Source organism: Siniperca chuatsi, linkage group LG18 (genome assembly GCF_020085105.1).
Source record: "Siniperca chuatsi isolate FFG_IHB_CAS linkage group LG18, ASM2008510v1, whole genome shotgun sequence".
Lineage (NCBI taxonomy): Eukaryota > Metazoa > Chordata > Actinopteri > Centrarchiformes > Sinipercidae > Siniperca > Siniperca chuatsi.
The window spans coordinates 24,241,103-24,265,377 of NC_058059.1; the positions used below are offsets into that span (position 1 = coordinate 24,241,103).

The window sequence follows — 24,275 nt, forward strand, 5'->3', positions numbered from 1 at the left end:
GGCCCTGGAGGTCAATCCAACTTTTGCACCAGACATCATTGCTTGCTATGCATTCCTACACAATATTTGCCTTAACATGAACGATGTTCTGGAAGAGACGAAGGACCTCCTGTCTGATGAAGATCCCCAGAATAGTCCCCTTATTGGTGCAGGTGGACAGCAAAGACCTGGACACCACAAAAGGGCCAGAATTGCTGCCTGCCTGTCTGCACCTGTCCACTTGCCAACTCTGCAGTTTTCAGTGAAAAAGCTCTGATAAACCCACTGTACACTACCTGCCTTGAATAAAATGAAACTGATCACAATTGATTTACACACCATCCTTATCATTCTGACTATTCAAAGCAGAATCATAAATATCTTAATATGTGTGACAAACTCAATGAAAATAGGTGTGATTCAAAAGATTTTGGTGAGTATATTTGAAGATAGTTTTTTTCATTAAGACAGTGACTGCACATATCTTGAATTATAATTCTAACTATAATAATGTGTAGTCAAGTGAAATTATTTTGTGTTAAACTAATTTGCCACAGTGGTCAAGCCTGAAACACTGGCATCTGAAAGACTGCAGACATGCATGACTGCAGAGCAGTTTGCACAGGTGTCTTGTTATAGCTGTGTTGTGGTTACTCTGGTTACTGCAACAAGCATCTTACTACTAATGTCAGTAAAAAGGTGTGGACATCTTTTTTACTGCTCAAGGCCTTTTGTGTTGCGGGTTTTGTGCACTCAGTTTTGCCCTGCTAGTGATAACAGTGATCAGATGTTGGTTAGTCTGTTGATTGGTTGGTCCGTCCAACAGTTGGGTCCACACCAGGATATCTCACCAACTACTGGCCACACTGCCTTGAAATGTGGTACTGACATTGGTCAGAGAATGAATCCTAATGTTTTGGTGACCTCTTGAACTTTTTAGCCATGTGGCTCTATTGATGGCAATGTCAGTCTGTCAGTCCACCACTTTGCTCCAGGCATAAAGTTTTGCACATACATCCATGGTCCCCAGAAGATGAAGCCTACTAACAACTAACACAACTGGTCATTATCAGAGCATAACACCATAAAACACAAATCACGCCAACATACACCAAAGCCAAACTTGGGAAATAGAACCACACAACATTTTGACAGCAGCAGCAAACAGTTTTATGGTGTCATGCCTGGGCCGCACCGCCTACCTCTACCTGTGCGTGAAGACTACCTCGCTGAACTGCTGCGGCTCGCACGTGTGTGGTGTCCACACAGACAGTAATTCTGTGGTGCTGCTACTGCCAGCCCTATCTTTCTATATTGAGTTTGCCTTTGATAATGTCCATCAATTATAGAATGTGACATTCTACAGATATAGACATTGAAACTGTAGTGAAAGGTGTAATGTTGCTGGTATGATGTGAATATGACTATCAATAGATTATTTTACCATCTATTTTTGCTGAAAAACCACGTGCGTCACGTGAAAAAATAGGCGAACATACCGAATCTACCGGGTTGTGTGGCTACTCTAACCTGTTAACATGGGCGCTGAAATGAAAAGGTTCCGCGGCACACACCTGCTGCTCAGGTAGGTGTGGCCCGGGTGTTAGTCTGCTCTGTAATGTGAATGTGTGTGGCTCATCTCAGGATGATTAGTGATGATCAGTTGGTCTGTCTGAACCTAAGCTCCATTTTTATTGTACACTGAGTAGCATACAGGTTAAATCTCACTGATACAGTCCTGTACTCTGCTCACTGTGTAAGTGTATTGTACACCATGTGTACATGTTCCCTGCCACTGGTGTAATGGAGTGAAGTGTTGGATGATGCTACATTTTCCTGATTTCTGTAAAAAAGTCAATTCATCTTGATTCTTATTTGATTCTACTTTTGTATTTTAGGATAATTGCATCCTGGTGGCTGAACTTTGTGAGAGGACTTCCTTAAGGGAGCCACCATCCAGAAGCCAACATGGCTGACAGAGTGAATACATTGCCCTTCTTTTATGGCAATATCACCAGGGAGGAGGCGGAGGACTATCTGCGGCAGGCAGGTATGAGCAACGGCTTATACCTGCTACGGCAAAGCCGAAACTATCTCGGAGGCTTTGCACTGTCGGTGTCATATTCAGGCCGCTGCTACCACTACACCATTGAAAGAGAACCCAATGAAACATATGCTATAGTTGGTGGTAAGAGCCACAGGACCCCTGTGGATGTGATTGACTACCACTCCCAGGAGATGGATGGCCTTGTGTGTCTGCTAAAGAAGCCCTGCAACAGGCCCAAGAACATGCAGCCAAAGGTGGGGCCATTTGAGGACCTGAAGGAAAAACTGATCCGGGAGTATGTAAAGCAGACCTGGAACCTGCAGGTTAGTTTCAACTCTCTCCTGTAAGTAGAAAGAACATTTCGAATATCTAGAATGTGAAGTCAGTAGAACTAGCAATACAGTCAAGTACTTATTAAAAAAACAATGGTTTATTACAACTTGGGATTTCTTTGTTTATCAGTTATGATAACATTGTACTCACCAAAGTATTTACTGAGATTTTGAACTGCTAAAAATTGGTCAAACGGGGCAAGAAGCATGAGCAGTCAGACAATCAGAAAGGTTGCAAAACAAGCTGACAAAATTTAGTCCGATTATCTAAATCACTTTACTTGGAGGAAAAATTTTATGTGATCACACCTGAAATGTCACTGATAATCCCTCATGGCACAGGAAAGAAGTTTACAACTACAGTAAGTATAGCAGGTCAAAGCTGAAGCAGGAAATCAGTCTTCCATCTGACGTACAAATTGGTTTTAATTTTACTGTTGTGTTTCTTGGCTCATCTGACTTATTTTTAGTGATGCCACCATGTTCACAGATCTTACTTTGGTGAATACATTGTTATCATTACAATAGATCAATGGCCAAAGCTATGAAAAAAATAAAACCAAAGTTGTAATGAACTGTAATTTTGCTAACAAGATTTCACAAAATTTTTAAATAGCTGGTGAATGATTTACTGTCTTGTATCACACAAAATTTTTTGTCAAACTGCTATTTCATAATAATGTGTATATATATATATATATATATATATATATATATATATATATATATATATATATATATATATATATATATATATATATATATATAATATACACAGTGGTGTGAAAAAGTGTTTGCCCCCTTCCTGATTTCTTATTCTTTTGCATGTTCGTCACACTTAAATGTTTCAGATCATCAAACAAATTTAAATATTAGTCAAAGATAACACACAAGTAAACACAAAATGCAGTTTTAAATGAAGGTTGTTATTATTAAGGGAAAACAAAATCCAAATCTACATGGCCCTGTGTGAAAAAGTGATTGCCCAACCTGTTAAAACATAACTGTGGTTTATCACACCTGAGTTCAATTTCTCTAGCTACACCCAGGCCTGATTACTGCCACACATGTTCTCAATCAAGAAATCACTTAAATAGGACCTGCCTGACAAAGTGAAGTAGACCAAAAGATCTTCAAAAGCTAGACATCATGCCGAGATCCAAAGAAATTCAGGAATAAATGAGAAAGACAGTAATTGAGCTCTATCACTCTGGGAAAGGTTATAAATCCATTTCTAAAGCTTTGGGACTTAAGCGAACCACGGTGAGAGCCATTATCCACAAATGGCAAAAACATGGAACAGTGGTGAACCTTCCCAGGAGTGGCTGGCCAACCAAAATTACCCCATGAGCACAGCGACGACTCATCCAAGAGGTCACAAAAGACCCCACAACAACATCCAAAGAATTGCAGGCCTCACTTGCCTCAGTTAAGGTCAGTGTTCATGACTCCATCATAAGAAAGAGACTGGGCAAAAATGGCCTGCATGGCAGAGTTCCAAGACGAAAACCACTGCTGAGCAAAAAGAACATTAAGGCTCGTCTCATTTTTGCCAGAACACATCTTGATGATCCCCAAGACTTTTGGGAAAATACTCTGTGGACTGACGAGACAAAAGTTGAAATTTTTGGAAGGTGTGTGTCCCATTACATCTGGCATAAAAGTAACACCACATTTCAGAAAAAGAACATCATACCAATGGTAAAATATGGTGGCGGTAGTGTGATGGTCTGGGGCTGTTTTGCTGCTTCAGGACCTGGAAGACTTGGCTGTGATAAATGGAACCATGAATTCTTCTGTCTACCAAAAACTCCTGAAGGAGAATGTCTGGCCATCTGTTTCTGACCTCAAGCTGAAGCGAACTTGGGTTCTGCAGCAGGACAATGATCCAAAACACACCAGCAAGTCCACCTCTGAATGGCTGAAGAAGAACAAAATGAAGACTTTGGAGTGGCCTAGTCAAAGTCCTGACCTGAATCCTATTGAGATGCTGTGGCATGACCTTAAAAAGGCAGTTCACACAACACAAAATGCAGTTTTTAAATGAAGGTTGTTATTATTAAGGGAAAACAAAATCCAAACCTACATGGCCCTGTGAGAAAAAGTGATTGCCCCCTAAACCTAATAACTGGTTGGGCCACCCTTAACAGCAACAACTGCAATCAAGCATTTGCGATAACTTCAGTTGCATAATAGCCGAACCTTATATGGATTCAGATGTGAATTTGATACAGCATTCTAGTGAGGCTGACAGACTTTGGAATGGCCTAGTCAAAGTCCTGACCTGAATCCTATTGAGATGCTGTGGCATGACCTTAAAAAACCCTCCAATGTGGCAGAATTACAACAATTCTGCAAAGATGAGTGGGCCAAAATTTCTCCACAACGCTGTAAAAGTCTGCATGTTATCGCAGATGTTTAGGGGGCAATCACTTTTTCACACAGGGCCATGTAGGTTTGGATTTTGTTTTCCCTTAATAATAACAACCTTCATTTCAAAACTGCATTTTGTGTTTACTTGTGTTATCTTTGACTAATATTTAAATTTGTTTGATGATCTGAAACATTTAAGTCTGACAAACATGCAAAAAAAATGAGAAATCAGGGAGGGGGCAAACACTGTATATATATCCCACCTTGCACGCACACAACCAGTGCTCCAAAGAAAGGCAGGATACACAACGTAGCCATCATGCATACATGAAACCATTGTTAAAATCAAGTGGCCTACTAACTAGCCACAGATCTGGCTTGGCATGCATATTCTTCTTATTATAAGTGTGGGCTCATAGCTCATGTGTGTGTGCAGGGAGCAGCTCTGGAGCAGGCAATCATCAGCCAGAGGCCTCAGCTGGAGAAGCTCATTGCCACCACTGCACACGAAAAAATGCCCTGGTTCCATGGAGCAATAACACGAGAAGACTCTGAGCCCAGGCTTCAAAATGGCTCCCGTGCAAATGGAAAATTCCTGTAAGTATTTTTACAAGTGTCTTTGTATAGCTTTTGGCTGTGTTTATGGAAAATGGTGTAAAATTAATTCTAACAAATGCATCCAAATCTGACCAATTATTTCACTATGTGTGAGAATCTTGCAATCATCTCAGGCAGATTTTCCTCCCGAGATCCCCAACTAGTTCCCCCAATTCAAATCTCAGCAAACCATTTCAAATCTTACTATATGATCTATATCTGATCTATATGATTATTACTACATGATCTGGACACTATCTAAAGGGACTAAAAGTCATTGAAGAACATCCAAAATTCTGGCTTGGAAGAAAACATCACAGCATAGACAGCCTTGTTAAGAATCAGTTTTACGAAGATGAAAAAATTACATGACTTCTTCTTGGATGCATTATAGTTATTCTTTGCAGATTGTGGTTCATCCTCGAAATGTTTCTGGATAAAATTAGTCACTGGCCATTTATAGACAAGACCTATCTGTATTGGGAAACCTGTTGTTCAAAGTGTGAATGAGATCAACGCAGCTGTACAGAGGTTGTTACATAACAGAAATTCATAAGTCTTAAATGGACCTACTTATTTAAGTGTCATTAAAAATGCTCATTAACTGCTCTTAGTAACTGTTAGCTTCCAAAATAAATAATTTCACTGTTGATGGAGAAAATAAACAAACATTTCTTAAGAGCTATTCCTGAAGGGGACACCAAAGGTGCCGCAAAAAGTACTGTTCTAACAGTTAATAATATATTAAATGCATATGAAGGAGACCCTAATTACTACTACAGTGTTTCACATGGAAAGTCTGTAACCTCAGCTAAACATGATTCTATTTTCTTAAAAGGTACAACTTTTTGGTTTTCAAAAAAAGAGTGATGGGTCTGTTGATCAATGAACCATCTTGCGTTAGCTGACTGTGCACGTCATTCTCTAGCCCGGTTTGTTCTGTTTACCTACCTCGTCTGCTTTTCTTTCCCTTGGAAAATATCTGAGTACGCTAATTTTCTTAAAACTTGTGCTGTTAACTTGTAAAATGAACTGACCGGATTTTGTAATGCATGCGTGTGGGAGGAGGGTGGGAATCGGGCTTTGAGGGTAGAGTAACACGCTTTGCATAGTAACAACAACTGCGTATGTATTGAGTAAGTAGGAAGTGAATCAGATGATTGATTGCGGAATGTTGTTTTCTTTTGTGATTTTTCTTTTGCTGTGGTGGCCTGCCAGCAAAACGTTACCAGCAGAAACACTGGACTATATGTACTCGATAATTGATAGGCCATTGCATGTCACTAACAATATTTAATTGAAGGGTTCCTTTTAAGGGTGTTTAAGCGCCCGGCCCTTTGTATTTTTTTTTTTTACTTTTAGTCATTAGGGGGCGCTATAGAGTCAATGTGCCACCCCGAAACCCAAAAGTAACATCAAATTGAAGTATTTACCAGTTCAAGCCAGGCCGTAAACTTTTGTGACTCTCTGAGCATCCTAAAGCCATCAAACTTGTTTAAAGAATTTTAATTGACGCAGGAATTCCAAAATGGCTGACTTCCTTTTGGAAAAACTCTCTCAAAAGAAACTGAAATATGCTCTTTATGATGAGAGCAATGATCCCCCAAATCTCATGAAGATCAAAGCAACTTTATCCCAACAGTGGCGTGTGTTTGGGGGCGCTATAGCCACGCCTGGGCCCATCATTGCAGAACTTTGCGATTTTTGCCAGTTTTCGGGCATCCTATGATCCTCAAAAATGTGTTTGAAGAGCAGAAAAATAATAATAATAATGTAGACAAAAACAATATGTGCTCTGCCCCTAATAATAATAATAATAATAATAATAATAATCAAAAACAAAAACAATAGGTCCATGGACTGTTTGGCCCTGGCACTTTCATGCTCAGGCCCTACAAAAACAATAGCTTCCTTGCACTTTCAGTGCTCAGCCTTGAGCTTGGGCTAAACTAAATGCTATTAAGTTTTTCTAATTTAACTTGTTACAGTATGGTTTAAAAAAAAGCTGCTTTTGAAGTAAGCTCAGGAACAGGATGAAAAGAAAAGCCATGAGACTGGAGGCATCATTCAAGTTATTTTTTTATAGGACAAAAACCTGTACAAAATCAAAGGCTGTGTCTGCCTGACACTTTAAAGGACAAAGGATGGGTCAACTTTGCGGCTATTTGAAACTACAATACACATAGCCAGGGAGCAGGATGACCCCAGCATCACTACAGGAGACATATGAGGGAAAAGAGGGATTTTAACTAAACAGCTCAGATCATCACTACGTCACTAAGCTACTGGAGCATCTACACAGAAACGTTTAGCCATGTATAGCACCAGTTCCTCCTGACTCATAGTATGCACTTACCTGGGCTGGGGAGGGGGCTTCTCAGCTAATCAGCTTTACAGTGATAGTCTAATTTTTACAGTCTGACTTTGTTTTTTATTTTGTTTTGTTTTTAATCTCTGCAGCGGCTGCATCTGCAAAAGTTATGAAGCATGGACACACTGCATACCAAGGCTAACGTTAGCTACATTGGCCAGCGTATTTAGCTTTTTCGTCCTGGGTAATACGGGGAAATTACTATATATTAGACGAAAGTTGAGTCCACGCCTCCAAAGTCTCAAAAGTCAACTTGCTGAGCGAGCTAGTGTTGAGTAGTTGCGAGCGTATAGGGAGGGTTGAGCGAGCGCTTGTCACAGCCCTGTGTTCGTGGAACCGCATTTGTGCACACGGAGCAGAAATCCTCCCTTGCAAGGATGCTTTTCCACTCGCGAAAAACTGTTCTGTGCGCTCGCAGTTCTGTGCGCTCACAGAGCAGAAATGTGAGGATGGTCTTACTCTTCTGTGCATTCATATCATGTGCACACGCTTGGATTTTATGTGCGTGGGTTTTGAGACTATTTAAACACCATACTCTTTAGCCTCCAATTTCCACAGAAGTTTCCTGTCTCTCTCTCTCTAGTTTGTAAAGGTATCCCCTTGTCTCCACAGTGAATGGCATTTCGCTGTTGCTGTCATAATCACTCATTTTGTGCCAGTGCAAGGAACCTATTGTTTTTGTAGAGATTATTAGGGCCCGAGCAGTGACCACTGTGAGCACCCTATTGTATTTGCAAGGAATTGTTATTAGGGCCTGAGCGCTGACAGGCAGCAAACACTGCGAAGACCCGATTGGCATGCAAGGAATTAATAGGCCCAAGCAGCGACCACTGCGAGGACCCTATTGAAATGCAAGCAATTATTATTATTATTCCTCCAAAATAATGGCATTTTTTGAGGGGCTAAAGGTGCTTGAAGACTCACGAAACTTCAAATTCAGAAGTGGTGAAAATTTACATTATATATGGGTCTTGCGCATGAATGTGGCAAAATGGATTGCTAGCGCCTCCTACAGAGTAGCCCCTGCAAATTTTTGCAGAGCAATCTAAAGACCTTCACAATGAAAAGTTGCTCAAAGCTTGAGTTTTCGTCAAAGGGCGTGTCCGTGGTGTGGCATCGAATTTTGATATTTCGCCATGAACAGGAAGTTGTTATAACTTGAGTATGCATGGTCGTGTCTGCCCCAAACTTCACATGTTTGATAACAGTCCCGCCTTGAAGACATCTACATGCTAAAATTCACTCAGTCATAGCGCCACCTTCTGGCGACAGGACTACTACACATTTTTGAGGGGCTTAAGGTGCTTGAAAACTTACCAAACTTTGCACAAAATTCAGAAGTGGTGAAAATTTACATTTGATATGGGTCTTGCGCATGGGTGTGGTGTGGCAAAATGGATCGCTAGCACCTCCTACAGAGCAGCCCCTGCGACACGTTTAGCTTTTTGTGAGCTATTTTTTATTGACAGACTTTATTGTCCAGCTTGACTGTTTCAGCTTTAGCTCTGCCATTTTTCACAAATGCATCAGAGAACTGTGACAAAAAAATCTATCTGTCAATAAGAAATATCTTTTTAAAATTCAATTAAAATTTTCTGCACTGCTTTGTTTTTGCTAAGGGCAGTGATATTCTGTCTGGGGCCACAACAATATATATCTTATTATTAAAGCTACAATGATTTACTATAGTGACTCATTGAAGTTCAGACAATGGAGACAGTACGCTTAGAGTCACAACTTTACCAGTACATTGTTATGTTCCCTCAGGGCTGACATGTAGATCTGCTTTGTTACAGTGTGAGATGTGAATGAATGGAAATGCTGCAAAAGCTGTCATCCTAAATCAACAACTACAGCAGTACAATATTGCTTTACATTATATTTATTTCAATATATTAAATGTTTAAAAAATGTCTTTTGCTTTGTTACGTTTGAATGAAGGGAGTGTAGAGTATTTATAGCAGCTGAAGCTTCAGTTGAGAAGCAGTGGTCTCGGCTGAAGAAACACAGAGGAACACACACACTCTGTGGTTTCCACTCTGGCAGTTTGCAAGGGACTTCCTGAAGTAGCCAAACAAGAGGAAGAATGATAGCAGTGTGAGATGTGACTGTTCTGTCCCTTTTCTCACGAAACGTGTAGGACGAAACTTTGTGTTTCCACTGACAATAGCCTCATGTTATGATTATAGCTTTTTTTTATGAGAGTATTTCAGACACTCTGTACCCATTGCTAGATTATTCTGGAGTCACATGCAAGGTTTAGGCTCTGGCTTCTAAGAGTGGTCAACAACACTGAACAAAAACACTATTACAATTGGTTATGCTATATTTCTATATATTTTCATTTATATATATATATATATATATATATATATACTTTTTATGTTATTAGAACATAATTTAGATCTCAAAAGCGCAGTTATAAATAATGACACACACGCCATTTGTTTAAGTTCCTGTTTAGTTCCTGTAACTGAGCTTGTCTTTATCACTGTAATGTCAGGGTTCTTACACAGATCCTAATGTTTGAAAAGAGCTGCACTCATTTATCAACCAACAAGGTACAGCTGAAATATTGTATGGTAACGGGTGTCCTATTCAAACTTTCCCTGGTGGCAAATACCAAAAAGTCAAATAGAATAAAATGATACTTGTTTCAAAACAAGGCTTCAAGGAATGCATATGAAGGCATATGAAAATGTTTACATTTAAAGACTAAAACAATAGAGATAAAAGAAACAACAGTAATAAATAGGATAAGATAAGACATGATGCATTAGTAAAACAAATGAGACAAAAATAAAACCAGGTAATTGAAAAGTACAGTAGGATAAAATAAAATAAGACAAAGATGCATCAGTTAAATTAAAGCTCTTATAAGCTTTAAAAGGTTATTTAAAAAATGTCCCTGAATCTACATACCTTAAATCCTGCAAGCTATGACAATGGGACATAGGCAGTACTGTTTCATATGGAACTAGCAACTCAGCAATATACTGTAGCTAGGAGCCAGCCTATGAAAGGCTGTAACTGTAATCAATCTGTAAAATCAACTTTACTGAACAGGAGTGATATAATCTGCTCTCTATACGTCTGCCTGACAACTGCATTTTCTACAAGCTGAAGAAGAGAGGTTGTTTTATGACTTGAGTCTGTGTACAAGGTTTTACATGATCTAAATGTGACACATGTATGACAACACAAAATTAACACAAGACAGAGTAGAACAGATCTGGCTTTTGAAATACCCCGAGTCAAATGATAGCTTTCTGTCACATGTAACATCAAAGTTTGAGGTTCAACATTTATAGCCAAGACTCTTTGCAGAGTAGAGATAGACCAAACAAACGTTTTGAATAATCTACTGCTGAGTGCTATAATTAGACAAGTTCAACAAGTTACTTGTTTTATAGTTAACAGAGAGGGAGGCACAATGCAAATACCACCTAGAATTTTTAAAATAGAAATGTAATTGTAGTGTTAATCTTAATAAATTAATAATAATAGGAATGACAGCTATAAGAAAAATAATGTCAGTATTAGTAACAGAGCCAATAACAACAACTGTAGTAACAGTTGTCGAGTTTAAAAGTTTAAAATTGATTGTGGCTAATCCTGTCTGCGTTTTATAAGCAAATAAAAGTAATTCATTTTTTTCTCACAATATGAGGAAAAAGCTGTTATTGAAAGCTGTCACTTCAAAGGTTAAAATATCAAAAAAGTTTTAGAAAGGTGCATCCATCCACAAAAGTTTAAAACCATAAACCACGAACATTGATAAGCAGTGCAGAGGTAGTGAAGTCGTGAAGAAGAGGAGACATAAATAATACACTTACTACATCTCTACCCTACAAACTCTACAGGTCAAGTTTTTCTTGTAACCTCGATGTATTTCCTGTATGGTTTATTCTTGATCTTTGTACTGATACAATTGTTGTGATGAATGACTGTGTTCTCTTTACAATATATTGTTCACGATATATTTTTGAGTCATTTTTTGCCATGGACAGATTAAACAGTGTTTAACACCATCTCACATACCACACACTGTAGCTGTGGATGTGGTAGTAGTGTTGAAACTTTGGGCTGAAACTGTTGCAATGGCTCAGTAAAAATTTGTGTCGAGCATCACTCTTGACATGATCTTTAATAGCTTTACCACATACACACTACACAAACAAACAAGTGTCTGGTTTAAGGGTTGGTAGAAAGTTGTCCTTGTGACAACTGTTGACAATGTGATCTGTGGATTATCCAGAGTAGCCGCAACACTGAGCTGAACTTTTCAGTACTCTGAGCGCCACAAACTAAATTCCACTCACCACCAATTTATTGGGGTGGAGGCAAAAATCTCGGGCGACAGATATCTCAATAACAGGCTGACACCACATTCCACTACTTCTGAATATAGTCATATGAACTGGGTTTGTATTTCACAAATCTATGTTTGCCACCTCACAAGACATCATTCACATCTATGAAGAAAGAGTATAAATGATACTTGTACTATATTCACTCCAGAGAAGGGATTTCACGATAACATACAAACAAAACAACAACCAAAAAGGCTTTAATTGCAAACTACAGGCGTTGTCTCCTCTTCTACTGATATCCTCATCATCCTTCTTCGACTTTGTGACTTTTTGTCCCATTTCTTCTCTTCATTTTCTTCTTCATGTCTGTGCAGGATCCGACAGAGGGATCTGAATGGATCCTATGCTCTGTGTTTACTACATGAAGGACAAGTCATGCATTATCGCATTGACAGGGACAGGACTGACAAGCTGTCTATCCCAGATGGCAAGAAGTTTGACACCCTGTGGCAGGTTAACACAATTATTTTTATATTTCTGGTTATTTTCATGTTAGTCTTTACCTATGCCTCTCAGGATTAGGTTTAGGGTTTCCCAGCAGGTGTCTGAAGTGTTGCTCAGTGACTGTCCCGCCATTTTATTCTGTCAGAAATAATATTATGATGTACTTTATGGATGCTATAGTTACATAGATATCCCTATTTTATTTTTGATATTTTTCACATTTTATTTATTCATGTAACTATTCAATTGTTTTCTTTTTTGGTAAATGTTATCCCCCTAAATTGTGGTCTAAATGCTGTTTCAAAGCTATCTCCACATTGCCAGGAATATACAGTATATCTGGTGGAGAAATACCAACACACTTTATTTCATTTAATTATCAATTATTTTTGTCTAGAAATAGTGAACATATACAGTATATATATATATATATATATATATATATATATATATATATATATATATATATATATATATAAAATAGATGCTGACTCTAGAATGACCAGTCAGCTTTGAAAAACAGCACATGTAATTTGTGTGCTATTGTAGAGTGTAAACCCCTCCTTAGGTCATTAAAAGAATAGTTCATCATTTCTTGACCAAGAGTGTAATACTTAGCACATCTCTGGCGATAGGACAGGTTGCCAGATATGCTCGGTGAGCACAGGTTTTGGTTTTGGTCTCTGTACAGGAACGTTGGTACCAAACTTGGTAACCTCAGTGTGATAACACGGCTTCAGGAGGCTGCACACGGTCACTGCACCCAGCTGTTGTTTGTCAAGAACTAGTTACAGCACGCAATTCCTCCTAAAACCACAAACTGTCTATTTCTGTAACATTTCTGTTTGTGTACATTCTCAACAAACGAGATACATGTCAATTAGTGAACTTTAGAGGTGTTAGTCTGTGTATTTTTGAACTTCGGACAGAGCTAGGCCAGCTGTTTCCCCCTGCAGTCTTTATACTAGGCTAGGCTAACCATGTCCTGACTCCAGATCTGTACTTAACACAAAGACATGAGATCAATATCCATCTGAACATTTCACTCTCAGAAAGAAAGAGAATAAGTGTATTTCCCAAAATGTTGAACTATTTCCCACATTGCTAGAAACAATAGAGACGACATGAACTTGGTGTCCTCAATTGTAGCTGCAGCCCAGCATGCTCACCAGAGGATCAGAGTACCTTTCCTTTAGCGTCACCCTCAGGGCAAACGTTTTCATGTTTAACCCTACTACTAGGATATCTCTAAGAATAACAAATGTCATCTCTTGTCTTCTGGGGTATAATGAACATTTTGGTAATGCTTTAGATTACAGCCTGCAACGTACAGTGTAATTACTCCTGAGTTGAGGTGTAATCATTTGTACTAACAGTGTACCAGTACAGTACATACTAATACATATATGTAGGTACTGGGGAACGAGATGTAAAGTTATGGAATAAGGGGGTAACAATTCGGGATCTTACAAAGAACTGTAGTTATTTTTTAACTACTGAGTACCTATTCCATTATTACAGGGTATGTATGACCTACTGAGCAATAATCTGGACATATGGGATAAACTTAGAGGGAATTTATACTGTAGTTATTATTTAACTACTGGGTACCTATTCTATTACTATTATAGAATACAGTATGACCATAAAACTGAGCAAAAATCTGTACGTTTCAGGGAAGATGGAGTGATGACTTCTTAATAAATCTGGTGTGATTTTATTTAAAAATGACCTTATTACAAACAAACAGGCAAACTACATTGTTCATTGCTGTAATCTAAAGCATTACCAAAATTTCGGCTTCTGAAGAATGTTTGAAAGACTTTACACTTTTAGTCTTGTGTAGTTATTAATGCATGTATATAATCCTGACCATTGTAATGAGTGTCTGATATGTGAACTTATCTCTTTTTATCACAGCTGGTGGAGCACTACTCATACAAACCAGACGGCCTGCTGCGAGTGCTAACAGTGCCCTGTCCAAGACCTGAAGGAGAAATTGGTATTGCATACTAATTATTATCTAACAACTGAAAGTGTAGGAATATATTCAAATCTGATCCACATTTGTCATATGTTGTGTTCATAGGTCTGATAGGACGGCCACTGCTCCCACGGGACCATCCTGGATTAAGTTCTGCCCTTGTAAGTTCTGTGTGTGTGTGTCAGTGCATACAGTGTGTGTGTGTGTGTGTGTGTGTGTGTGTGTGTGTGTGTGTGTGTGTGTGTGTGTGTGTGTGTGTGTTGGTGTCATTAATGCATTTGCATATTCTCATGGTCCTGTGCCTATGTCCAAAAAAACAGGAAGTAAGGTCATCCACTCACTGACATGTCTCATACGATTAGTAAAAGGAAATGAGGCTGCTGATTAATGTATTAATCTTTATTTTTAGATATTTTCTTAATCACAACTTTGTGTCTGAAATAGTTTTAAATGATAAATTTAGTTGTTATTTTATGTATTGTCACAATATTGACATAATTATAGATAAATTATGAATAAGAATTTCATAGTTAGATTGAAACATGTCTGTTCACCATCTTGCATGTGGATATTTAAATATTAAAATCATTTAAATATTTAAATCAAACTACTCACTTCCTTCTAGTGGTATCTAGATCATGCAGACAGTCTTGGCGGGTGTCATAAAAAAAAGAATTGTGCACAAATTCATAAACTGTACAGACAAATTACTCATTTGTGGTCTCGAATTACTTTATTTGACTATGTGCAGACAAATTAACAGAACATAACATTAAACAATAGTTGATTTTAAGATATGTTTAAGATAACACAACTTTGTTCTATAGCCAAACAGCCTAAATATGAAGTACATCTAATCTATGTCCAAAATCAAAACAAAACTGCATTTAATCCAAGCGGCTCATATACTGTCCATGGGCTGATAGATGCACTGCATTTGGACACACAGTAGTACATTTGAACAAAGGGCTCACAGAGTCAGCGCTCAATTTGCTAAAAGTATGTCCTGAGTCAAGGTGATTGGTGCAACTTTGAAGTCAACTGGGCCATTTGTTTGACACTTAAATTTTGACATTTGCCTCATCTACCTCAGAATGGTGCAGTCAGTGTTCCCATTTGGACAGCATGCCGTGTCAAAAATGAGGGACATTTGGAGGGACATTTGGAAACCCTGAACCCCCCTATTCAAAGGTATGGCAAATGTCAAAATATAAGGGTATATTCCTTACATTTTGACATTAGACATACCTCAGAATGGAGCAGTCAATGTTTAGACAGCGCACCGTGTCAAAAAGGTTCCTATTTGTCTGAATGGGATTTTGTGGTCCTGGTAATTCCAGGAGCCCTCCAGTATCCAGGCCTGGGGCTCAAGACAGCTGTCAGTCCTGGGGAGAACTTCAGGATAAGGGTAAATTCCTTACATATTGACATTTGGCATACCTCAGAATGGAGTGCTCTGGGTTACCAAATGTCAAAGTCAATGTCAATTAGTCATTTTATGTTTTTCATGACATTGATATATATGGTTCACTGGACCAATGTCTGAGCTGTTTCCCAGTGTGACGGGCCTGCCTGACCTCTTAAAAAGTGGTGCCATCATGTCTGGTGTCCTCTCTCTAACCCCAGGCTGAGCAGAGGCTGAGGCAATCACATGCTTTCACTTGTTGGTCCTTGTACACTGACATATGTGTCAATAACAGAGGCTCCTCTTGGACCCTGAACTGGTTCCAGCATTTCAAATGTATGCAGAACCAGTAGCAGCCTATTAAAATACAGGTATTAGCTGACATCTGGGGATCCCAACCACTCCATTCAAGTGTGTGCCAAATGTAAAAATATCTGGAATGGACAAATTCTGACATTTGACATACTTTTGAATGGCCGAACCATATTTCCAGGTGTCGCACTGACAAACAGGAACATTTTTGACACAGGGTTTGACACTCGGGAGCACTATGAACACAGGGTTTGAGAAACAAACGGGAACATTTTTGACATTTCAGTAAGGGTTGGGGGGTAACGGCTCCTGGCACCTGTTATAGTGCAAGGAAACTATTATTTTTGTAAGGAATATTATTAGGGCCCAAGCAAGAAAGTGATAGGGCTGAACAATTCCTGGCACTGAAAGTGCTGAAAGTATTATTATTCTGATCTTAAAATGCATTTTTGAGGAGCTTAGGATGCTCGAAAACTCTTGAAATTTTGCACACATGTCACAACTGGCGCCGAATTACTGCAGTGATTGGGCTCAGGCATGAACAGGGGGCTCTATAGTGCCCCCAAACATATGCCACAGTTAGGTTCTTGGAGCCATACCCTAAACTCAACAGGAAGTCAGTCATTTAGAATTGAACGTGCCATTTTTCACCATTTACAGGCTCTGTACTTTAACGAACTCCTCTTAAAGAATTAATCAGATCGACTTCAAATTTGGGCAGTGGAATCTAAATTAAACATTCAGCCAATTCCATGTTCCAAAATTAGTAATTGTGCTACCTTGTTCCAAAAGTAGTAACAGTGCTACCTGAGCTCCACATCATCCGATCTTTTCCAAATTTCACATGTTTGATAAGAGTCCCAGCCTGAGGACATTTAAAGGCTAATTAGGAGTTGTATTGTGTGATCTTCACTTGATATACAGCAACATCATGTATGATTAGACACAGAGTGGAGTCAGCCGGCCTCCGGTGACAAGACCGCGGCTGTTGCTCCTGCTGAGGCGAGGGTCCGTTCAACGCTGCTTGCAGCTTTAATTATTTTATTAATATTTAAGAGCATTTATTGCTTGTGATTATTCCCAAATAATAAATGCTATTATTATTATTTGAGAGAACAAATTAGATATTTGTGTGCATGAATTAATAAATCATTGGCTAAAAGTTTTGTTTTTTTACAAGACACCTGCCGGGCTTCATACATTACAATGGAGGTGAATGGAATTTTTTGTGGTGCTCAAAGGACTTTAAAATGACTATAGAATATACTGTAAATTAATATAAAAAGTTCAGCAGCAACATCTTTTTCCAGACCCTGATACTCTGGATCATCTACACAGAATGAGCTTTCAACAGTTTTCAGTGGAACTAATTTCTATCAAAGAAGTAGAAGTCCCTATGAAAACTGTGGACAGTGTGTTCTGTGGATTAACTGAGACACTGTTCCTGGAAAGAGATGTTGCGGTTGAATTTTTGTTAAATATATTTTTACCACAGGATCATTCACCTCCACTGAATTAGGATGGAGGCAGAAATCTCAAAGATGGATATCTCAAAACCTGGGCAAATAATCTGTCTACATGGATAGATACCACTAAAGGGAGGTCAAAAAATATGTTTTTTCATAATTTGGATGAACCAACCCTTTTATTTTTCTCTTCCTCCTGACATGCATACTGTACAGTAAAATGAACATGGAAATGTTGTATACTGTATAACAAAATGTCTTTCTACTTCCTGTAGTTTGCAGTTGAATGAGTCAGTAAGATGTCTCAGTGTATGCTCTTAGAGATAAACTTGACACATCCTTCTTTGGAGCTAACCTTTCCCTTGAATCTGTTTCTACTGTAATGATCACATGCATGACCATAACATTATCAGGTCACCTTCTGATAACCTCTCTGACATTTTGGTTTCTAGCAAAATGCAGCAGGTGGAATTCTCTCCAGACTCAGAACTGTTCCCATACCTGGCAGAAAAAAGGTGCACTAACATTCCTCCTGCCTCCTCATAAATCTAGTCACAGTAGTGTGCAACCCCCCCCCCCATAACTCTTCCTTGTATGTGATTTTGCTTCAATGTGGATAGCTACTTACTAACACACTTCAAATCCCAGATAAAAGCAGATAGATTCAGAACTGGAGCTGACTGCACACACAAACTTAGTCAATTTATGGTTTGTGTGACATCATAATAGTTGGCCTTCTTGTAATTGCAATCTAACACCATCCAGAGGATACTCACTACAATTACATTCTGAACCACAGCCAGCAGTCGTATGTTGTGTCCCATTCAGTAGCTCCCTCCTTCTATGTGTGCATTTCAAGATTTAATAATGGATCAACATGTCTGTCCTTTTTCAAAGGCTCCTCAACATGTTCTTTTGACCAAATTTGGAAGACACAACTGGTGCATCCTGTATCCCATCATATTTCTTAATGATTCACTAGGAAATTTTTTGGAATGAACTATCTAATTTGATACTAATTATATGGAAAATGGAGACAGAATTTTGAGACAGTATGCAGTATGCATGCCCAGTATACCCAGAAAGTACCCATTTATTTGTTCAATTCAATTAAATTTTATTTATAGTGTGCCAATTCATAACAGAAGTTATCTCATTGCACTTTTCCTATAGGGCAGGTCTAGACCGTACTCATTTAATTAATAAGGTATTATGAGCTCTTTAAGATACAATGGTGCCTGACCATTAAGAGCTTTGTAGGTGAGGAGAAGGATTTTCAATTCTATTCTGGATTTTACAGGGAGCCAGTGCAAAGACAGTAATATTGGAAAAATTTGATATTTTTTCCTAGTTCTTGTCAGTACACGTGCTGCAGCATTAAGGCATGCTTGAAGTTTAACTGATTGGTTTCATCTGGCTTGATTGCTAGATATAATTGGGTATTATCTGCATAACATTTGTTGAGTTTTTAGCCACGCTAGGGATGTCAGTTTAAGGATCGTAATGTTGTTCTGTCTGCGGTCAGTCTGTCGGTCCACCACTTTGGTCCAGACTGACATATCTCAACAATTATTGGATGGATTGCTATGGAATTTGGTACATATATCCATGGTGCACAGAGGATGAATCCTAATGACTTTGGTGATCCCCTGACGTTTCCTCACTTATCCAGTAAAGTAGCTTTTCAACTACAAGATTTAATAGTAGTTTAGCTTTTAAATGTATGCTAAAGTTATGTATCTGCTGTCACACAGTCCTGTGGTTGGTCTGTTCTGCTGTCACACTACAAACGAACTAGTGAGAAGGGGGGTCTCTCTCCGGTTGTTATGTCCCCACCAGAGTTCGATTGACAGCTTTCATGTTTAAACATATTTAAACTGCAACTTCATTCAGATTGAGGCATTATGATTCTTAAGCCAACTAGGCATTAGCTATCTGTGCGTGACTCATACTACAAGTCTGGAGTCGTGAATTTCATTCATACCAAACAGAAAATTCTAAATACGAGAAAATTGGTCAATTCCACAAGTTCTATTAAGTCCCTTGTATGTGCCACAAATGTGTTTGCAGGAGCAGTTCTTGCATGCGGCCCATTGTCTCTGTCCTTAATTAATACAGAATCATATAGTAATTTCTAGAATCTTTCCTAAGAACATTTGTCATTTATCAGATCCTTTCTAGGAAATTATTAGGAAACACTGGGACCAATAAAATAAAATGTTAACATTTGATGCTTTGCCCAGTTTGAGGGAATGCCTCAAACAACTACAAAGGTATAATGTTCAGGAGTCTTAAGGCTAACAATGGACTGTGGGATATTGAGGGTCTCAAAAGATACATTGGTTGTGTCCTTTAGGGCAAAAGAAGGGGATATTTCTTGGAGAAGCCTTTGGTTTTGAACAGCCTTGTCAGCCTGTTATAATGTATTTGGAATTGAAAGGAGGGGGCCCTGAAATGGAATGCGGAGTTGGCCCATGTGAGGCTAGGGGACTTTGTTACCTTGTTTTACTAACTTTGGAGCTTTTTTACTGTGGCCCTGAGAGCTCAACGCACTGCAACGTAATAAAACACATGCAAATAGACAAAACACAAGCAGATTAAGAAAACATCTTCATAAATTTGAAAAAACACATGCGCAGCATATAGAAAACACGCTGTAAATACAGAAACGCGCTGCAAATACAGAAAACACAACCAAATACAGAAACACAGACACGTTTGTTGTTGCCATGGTTTGTGACCATGGATGTATATAATAAGACCTGTGCTGCATTCCAAATCTCATACTTTTTCTTTTTACTTTTAGTACGTACTGCAGCTGCCCTTACAAAGTAGACTACGTACAGTTTTCAAGCAGTAGGCCTATGCATGCAATTGGGACATACTACATCGAAAATAATAATATAAAACCTCCATGGATCAAAAATTCATAATAGACAGAGACCTTGTATGCAGTTCGAGGTGTCCTGTCAACAGTGTTACAGATGTCTCTTTTATAATAGTGGTTAATGGAAAGGAAAGGAAAGGAAAATGCCTTTTGGGCCGCAGGGGAATTTTTTTGCTGCAATACTGCAAGTGGCCACTTGGCAGAATTGGAAGCAAAGCTGGGCGGTGGTGCCGTATCCAGGTCTTATTATACATCCATGTTTGTGACAACTTACTTCAAGTTATTGAAGTCGGTCCGTGTATCATCCGTTTATGTTTATGTATGGATTTCTGGCTTCTCTACACCATGCGCATGCGCTGAAAGTGACCGCCACACGCACCTAGCAGGAACTTGCAGAGAGGAAGTCTTTTTAATGAATTCTGAGGAGATTTAGCGTTTATGACAGATATTACCTTTACTATCCGGTTCATCAGTGTTGACGGACAGCCTGTAGCCTGCATAATAATCATATAGGCATTATTAGACCAAAAATATCCCAGGTATAGACTTATTTATATATATGTATTTGCAGCATGTTTTCTAAATACTACACGTGTGTTGTCAAATTGATGAACATGTTTTCTTAATTAGCTTGTGTTTTGTTTATGTGTTTTGTTAAGTTGCAGTGCATTGAGCTCTCAGGGTCACCATACTTTTGCACCTCGTTCCTGTCTTTGTTTTTTGAGTTCAGCATTTACAACTTTATGCAATTTCTGAAATGTACAATAGAATTATGGGTGTGGAACATAATGGCTATGTTTCAAAGTTAACAGTTCATTTATATCACTCTGTTACGATGTGTTCTGAGGAACATTTGGATAGTAAATCAGTTACTGAACTTGTTCCATACCCCTTCTTTGAATGCATGTGAATAAAGATGTTAACCCTTTGCATTTATTCCCTTCCTCTAAACCCTTTAATGGACACCATGTATTACAGTGATACTGACTGGTGGCTGAAGGACTGCTGATGAATGAAAACATACTCCAGAAACCCAAATGTACTAACCTTTTGCCAATGGGTAGACTTAGCATTTTTTCACATTCTTTGATTCAGAAATTACTTTCATTTTAGTGCTTTTTCTCCACTTAAGTCATGGGTGAATGAGTTCTGAATATGTGAAAAACTTCACATCAAATTCTAATGTTTGGAAGAATCCCTTTTTATTGAACCTAAACATTCAGAGGGCTTGTCTATCACTGTAATACAGGTTCCATATAAAGCGTGGCACCCTGCTACATAAGAGAAACATTTTATCGTTGCCTGAGTATTGAATTAATTCACTTATTGCAGATTACATTTCAGCAGTGCACCCTGTGAAAATATGCTTTATGTGTTTTTACTCTATATGCTCTCTCAACATTGTATTTTCTGATAAACTGATAACAGAGCAGAGGACCTCGACACAACACCACAGATAATCTCAATCCTTATGAAATGAGGGTGCCCAATAATCAAGAAGCCAGCAAAGGTAAGTTATTTAAAATAGAATAATATTGTATTCAAGAGAAAGTTGAGTATACTGTTGTTCAGTTGCTGTTGCTAACTTGCTAGTACATTAGTACTAGCTCCCCTGCACACTCTTTTGAGTGTCATACAGTTCTCTAAAGAACACATAGTTTTTCTTACTCCTTGTAGTATCCAGCTTTGCAGATAGTTTCAGTTTCATTTCTTTACTTTTTACTTTGAGTACCACAAATGAAATTCTTTTTACATCCACTGTATTGTGGTGGTGACAGAAGTCTCAGAGGCAGTTCAATACCTCAGCAAATAAAAAGAAACTGGTGCATGGCTAGAAACTACTAAGGGAAAATTTGTCATTTGTTCAAACACTTCAAATGCGGTTAATGTTGGTTTCTTTTAACAATAACCACGACTGTTCCCTAACCATAACCAAGTAGTTCTAGTTGACTAAACTTAAAGTAAAAATCGAGTTTATTAAAACTTGGGTTTTATTTTCGTACCTTTGGCCATCAGTTCTATGAGGTATGATAATATTACATAACAATAAACATTAGTTCAAAGTTCAAACTTTGTGTGTCCTTGTGAGTTTGAACCTAGCAAGTTTAACACAAGAACAAAAATTATAACAGTTGTCAATATTGCTCCTATTCTCCCCATCACTGCTGGTTGATGGTATTCTAGGTGGAATTTACATTTTGCTTCCTCAATGTTTCCTTGCTGAGTTGCAGTGGAAGGATAGTAGCAAAAACAGGGAATTTTGTAGTGAAATCTCTGGAAGATACCTACTTTATTTGTCTAACTCAGACTGCTGAAGCTTCATATTAACTTTAGATAAACTTGATAAGATGTGGCTTGCAAATTGGCTCAGTCCAATAGAAGCATAGAGAGTAAGATAGCTACAGAATGATCAAATTGAAATGTTTGAATGTATATAGCAGCCACTGATTTAATATCTGGACAAAACTTCCAAATAGATATATGCTTCAGAAATGTCTTTTTTCCCATAACAGGGTAGAATATAGGAGTTTGATGTTCTCTGTTTTGCTTTAGAGTTAGGGCAATCCTTAAGAGGAGGATTAGAAAAGGAGAACATGTAGACGTTAATGTTAGATTTTCATCACATTTATTTCATTTTGATTATTTAATTAATTCATTTTTGTGCATCTTTACATCTGTACAGATATACACACCAGTTTATGTAACAATTTATTATTTGTGTTGTTTGCTTGTATATTTACATTAGATACAGACATACTGTAACAAAGACAGATTGTAACAAACTACATGTTCCCCTTTTTTAAATTAAATTAAATTAACTTATTTACTTTAATCATTGATATTTATTTATTTTCTTTTTAAAATCTTTTTTGCAATGTCCCCTCTCTCCATGTCCTCCTTATAAACATTGTGTTCCATTTTGTTTAAATACTTATTCAAGAACTTTAAAAAGAAAACATTGACTGATATCTGTGTCTCAACTTCACATACAAGTTCACATACTGTACAAGACAGACTGATGTGTTAATCACTCCATCACTATTCCTCTAATGTGACATGGTAATTTCTCCATCAGAGGCCATGCCAATGGACACAGAAGTATATGAGAGTCCATACGCAGACCCAGATGAACTCAGGAGTTCCACAGTGGATCGCAACCAGCTCTTCCTGGAGGATGGAGAACTGGGCTCTGGGAACTTTGGTACAGTCACGAAGGGCATCTACAAGATGAGAAAGTATGCTATGTGCTCACATCACATTACACCTGCATACAAACAACACCACTCCTCCATTTCAATCGCCCAGTATGTCATGATGCCATGATTATGGATTGTCAGACATCTGCAGACTTTACTACCCCCTTGATATTATTCTCCTAATCATAACTCATACTCATAGTATTTTGAGCTTGAGGATAAAATTGGCCAAATACTAGCAAACTAATGTACTCAGATGTAACAGGCACACTCTCCCAAGATAAAAAACCTTGGACTAAAATAAAAGATCCTTGTTCCAGAGATCTCAGTTTTTTTCTGAGAAATGTACCCCTTCCTAGACTGATAACCAATCATATTGCTTAGAAATGCCATTAACATCATGAGGAACTAAGAAAGCATAGACCTTAAAACCCACAACACTTTTGGTTTCTTCTTTCTCCATTTTCCCTAAAGACAAATTCTATTCAATTATCAAATTTCTAAACAC

At 38.2% G+C, this 24,275-nt stretch overlaps 1 protein-coding gene across 4 annotated transcripts in view; it reads left to right on the plus strand.

Moving 5' to 3' along the window:
- syk (spleen tyrosine kinase) overlaps positions 1 to 24,275 on the plus strand; it is a 44,173-nt gene that overhangs the window by 14,123 nt on the left and 5,775 nt on the right. For 3 of the 4 annotated variants that reach the window (XM_044173358.1, XM_044173355.1, XM_044173357.1), the window contains exons 3-10: positions 1,878 to 2,349; positions 5,168 to 5,328; positions 12,387 to 12,525; positions 14,437 to 14,518; positions 14,606 to 14,661; positions 18,136 to 18,198; positions 21,999 to 22,080; positions 23,647 to 23,806. In XM_044173358.1, coding sequence (XP_044029293.1) covers positions 1,948 to 2,349; positions 5,168 to 5,328; positions 12,387 to 12,525; positions 14,437 to 14,518; positions 14,606 to 14,661; positions 18,136 to 18,198; positions 21,999 to 22,080; positions 23,647 to 23,806 — 1,145 coding nt within the window. In that variant the 5' untranslated portion in view covers positions 1,878 to 1,947. The remainder of the gene's footprint in view (positions 1 to 1,877; positions 2,350 to 5,167; positions 5,329 to 12,386; positions 12,526 to 14,436; positions 14,519 to 14,605; positions 14,662 to 18,135; positions 18,199 to 21,998; positions 22,081 to 23,646; positions 23,807 to 24,275) is intronic. The other variant, XM_044173359.1, reaches the window with a different exon arrangement.